General features: G+C 44.9%; 1 protein-coding gene across 1 annotated transcript; it reads left to right on the top strand.

Annotated features, from left to right (window-relative positions):
* The first annotated feature begins 639 nt into the window (after positions 1-639).
* On the top strand, positions 640-1203 carry LOC132630771 (uncharacterized). The gene has a single exon (XM_060346359.1). It carries the CDS (start codon positions 640-642, stop codon positions 1201-1203), a length of 564 nt encoding a protein of 187 aa, XP_060202342.1.
* Positions 1204-3493: the final 2290 nt, after the last annotated feature.

Raw genomic sequence — 3493 nt, forward strand, 5'->3', positions numbered from 1 at the left:
GTAGGTGTCCCTCACTTTTGCACATAAAAAGTTACCCCCTCCTCACATGAATATGTAAGGAACCGCGCCGACCTGATGTCCATATGGAGGGATACGCGGGAAGCCCTAATTAGGCCTGGTCTGGATGTCTTTAGTTAGGTTTAGCCCAAAGGATATCTAGGAAAGAGTAAATATCCTTCTTTTGTAAAACGAACTATGATGAGGCCTGATTTCCCCTAGTTGGATATGTAGGCAGTCTACGTAAGACCCGGCCCCTACATAATATAAATTATAATTCCCCCCATTTGTTTAATTTTTGTAACAGGAAAAGGGTTTGCCGAAGTAAGTCAACATCAAAGCCCATTGGACCAAGATCCACCTGAATCCAAAAAGGGCCCATAACCTCCGAACCTTTAGAACAAAGGATCGATCAGTATTCTGGCTGTAATACATGACTCTATGTGCTACGTATGCTCTTCAACACCAATATGTGATATCTTGCTTTTATATTTATATCCAAGTAACTAACTTTGTGTACCATTGTGTTATTCTTATAGTATAGAATGAGGCCGATTAGTTTAGTACTGAAAGTTGGCATACTTCACAAGATCAAAGCCCGGATTAGCATCCCTCTCGAAAGAAGATAAAGGAAAAGAGAAAATGACTATCACACCGGATAATGGTGGAAATGAGCTCCTGCTCCGTGAGGGAGATACCCAAGACCCACAGGAAGTATCAACTCAAGAAGATATGATCACGACATTACTAACTGTCGTCACGGCCCTCCAAGAAAAGGTGGCTAGGAATGAGGCAGCCAATGCTGACAACGACGCCTCGACTGAAGGAAAAAGGCCTCCTCCTCCCATTCCTTCACCGAGCTCTCCAATGCCTGATCACTTCCCCATCTACCCACCAGGAACCATCCCACCTCTATTAAATCCAACTGACCCGAATAACGTTCGTGTTTCTTACCGCAATCCCCAGCCGGTGTGCAACAATACAGTAAATCAACCACGTGTTTCAGCTCTGCCAACAGGGCAAACTACGTATGTTCCATTAAACCATCTTACTCACCAAACAATGTCTTTATACACTCCCAATGTCCCAAATGAATCTTCTCTAGGACACAAAGAACTAGACAAATATGAGGGAATGGAGAAGGCCCGGAGGGCTGAACACGACAAACGTGAGAGGAATACGGGAAACAAATGGAGGAACTATTGAAAAGGTCCAACAGGACCACTAGAAAGTCCATAGGGTTAAGATACGATGATCTGTGCATGCATCCAGACTTGGACTTGCTGGAAGGACTTAAGATCCTAAAGTTTGAAGTGTTCAATGGAACAGGGAATCCCAAAGCACATCTTCGGTCCTATTGTTACTAGTTGTTCGGCATTGAAAAGAACGAACCTCTGATTATACGACTATTCAGCTGAGGTTTAACTGGCGAGGCCATTGAATGGTTCGCAACCCAAGACATGCGTCAATAGTTTACTTGGGAAGACATTGCAGAAAGCTTCATGGAGAGATTTCGATTCAACGTCGAAACAGTGCCCGACCGATACTACCTTGAAAAGGTCAACCAAAAGTCAACTGAGAACTACAGAGAGTTCGCCAGCTGATGGACGACCGAAATAGCCCATATGCAGCCACCAATGTGTGAGGGAGAACTGGTCTCCGTATTCATCAGATCACAGGAACCAGACTTCTATGACAGAATGTTATCTATGGACGAGAGGCCCTTCGCTGAATTAGTCAAGATGGGAGAGGCCATAGAAGATGGTCTCAAGTCTGGTAAGATCATCAGCATCTTCAACAAGGCATCTGGACAAGCCTCTGCAGAAGTCTTCCGTAAAAAAAAAAAAAAAAAAAAAAAAGGACGTGGCGAGCATATCCCACATACCAAGCCCAAACCCTAAAAGGTGGGAAGAACCACAATCTTCTCAAATAACTCCGCTCCCTGTCAATTACCCGACTTCACCTTACTGCCCTACACTCATATTCTATGCACAGCCAAGCTTTGCCACTACTGTACCGGCTTATGTGGCTTCACCAAGTGCCTGAGTACCTGCTTCTGTTTACCAAGCACCACCATAACAAACTTGTCAAGCACCACAACAGAATTACCAGAAAGCAGCCCATGCTTACCGCCCACCACAAAACAACCCACCATAAATCCATCCACCACCGCATTACCAAAATTAACCACCACCACCATCATAAAATGCTCCACGTCCTGGTTTCGAGAGGAAGCTAGTAAGAGAATTTACAATACTACTTGAAACAAGGGCTTGACTCTTTGAAAGGTTACACGCTGCAAGTTTAATCCAGAAAGTCCCTCCAAACCTGGCTCAGCCCGGGAATAGGTTTATCAAGGCCGATCAGACTTGCGCCTATCATTCAAGGGGCAATGGGCATAGCACAGAAGACTGCATAAATCTCAAACATTAGATCCAAGATCTGATTCACAGAGAAGAGATATCATCTTGGAAAACGAAGCTCCCAATGTAAACACGAACCCATTGCCCAACCATGGAAACAACGAAGTCCACATGATTAAAAAGGACGAAGACTGGGAAGTTTGCAGGGAATTGGACCCCTGAACGATTAAGTCCATTGAACAAACAGTAACTTCCCTCACACTCCAGGATCGTCCTAATTTCAAGGTCATGATCCCGGCACCAGAAATTTCAAAGGCTATACCAAGTTTCAGAAACTTAGTCCCAGCACTGGTGGTGGCTCAGGTGGCACGATAGATAGTGCCAGCTCCAAAAGAATCAGTCACTGTGCAAGCAGCCATAGCCCAAGGCATGACTCGCTTAGGAAGATGCTACACCCCTTAAGAACTAGCCAAAAATGCTGCGAAAATGGAAAACACCCAGAAGAGAGTAATAGCTGAAGGAGAAGTCGACGATTTCTGGAGGCGTATGCAGCCAAAGGATTATTCAATTGTTGAGCATCTGAAGAAAACACAGCACAAATATCAGTGTTAGCACCACTGGCAGCTTGCCATCACACAGGTAAGCTTTCATGAAAGTGTTAGATGATGCACACGTGCCAGCAGGTAGTGAGGATCTAGCCGGGTTAGTAGCACACGTCGTTGGAGATCACAAAATTTGCTTCTTCAAAGAAGAGTTGCTAGTTGAAGGAACCTCCTAAAACAGAGCTCTTTACATCACTTTGGAATGCCGTGACAAAGCAATAGGAAAGATGCTCATAGATAATAGAGCAAGACTCAGCATTTGTCCTTTAACCACATTAACATAGCTCGGCTACGACATTGGCCAAATCCTCCAGAGCGAGATGAACGTTAGAGCATTTGACGGGTCCCAAAGTTATTCCTTGGGAGAGACAGATCTAAACATCCAGATTGGACCTGCTTCCTTCATAGTAGAGTTCCAAGTCATGGCAATCACCGCCAAATACAATCTACTCTTGGGAAGACTGTGGATACACTCTGCGGGTGTTGTACCATCAACGTTGCACCAGGCCATGAAGTTTGACTGGCAAGGCC

Source organism: Lycium barbarum, chromosome 3, assembly GCF_019175385.1.
Source record: "Lycium barbarum isolate Lr01 chromosome 3, ASM1917538v2, whole genome shotgun sequence".
In the NCBI taxonomy this organism is placed as follows: domain Eukaryota; kingdom Viridiplantae; phylum Streptophyta; class Magnoliopsida; order Solanales; family Solanaceae; genus Lycium; species Lycium barbarum.

What these genes read in the sequence shown, in the direction of transcription:
- LOC132630771 (XM_060346359.1), top strand. Translation starts at nt 640, where the DNA reads ATGACTATCACACCGGATAATGGTGGAAATGAGCTCCTGCTCCGTGAG.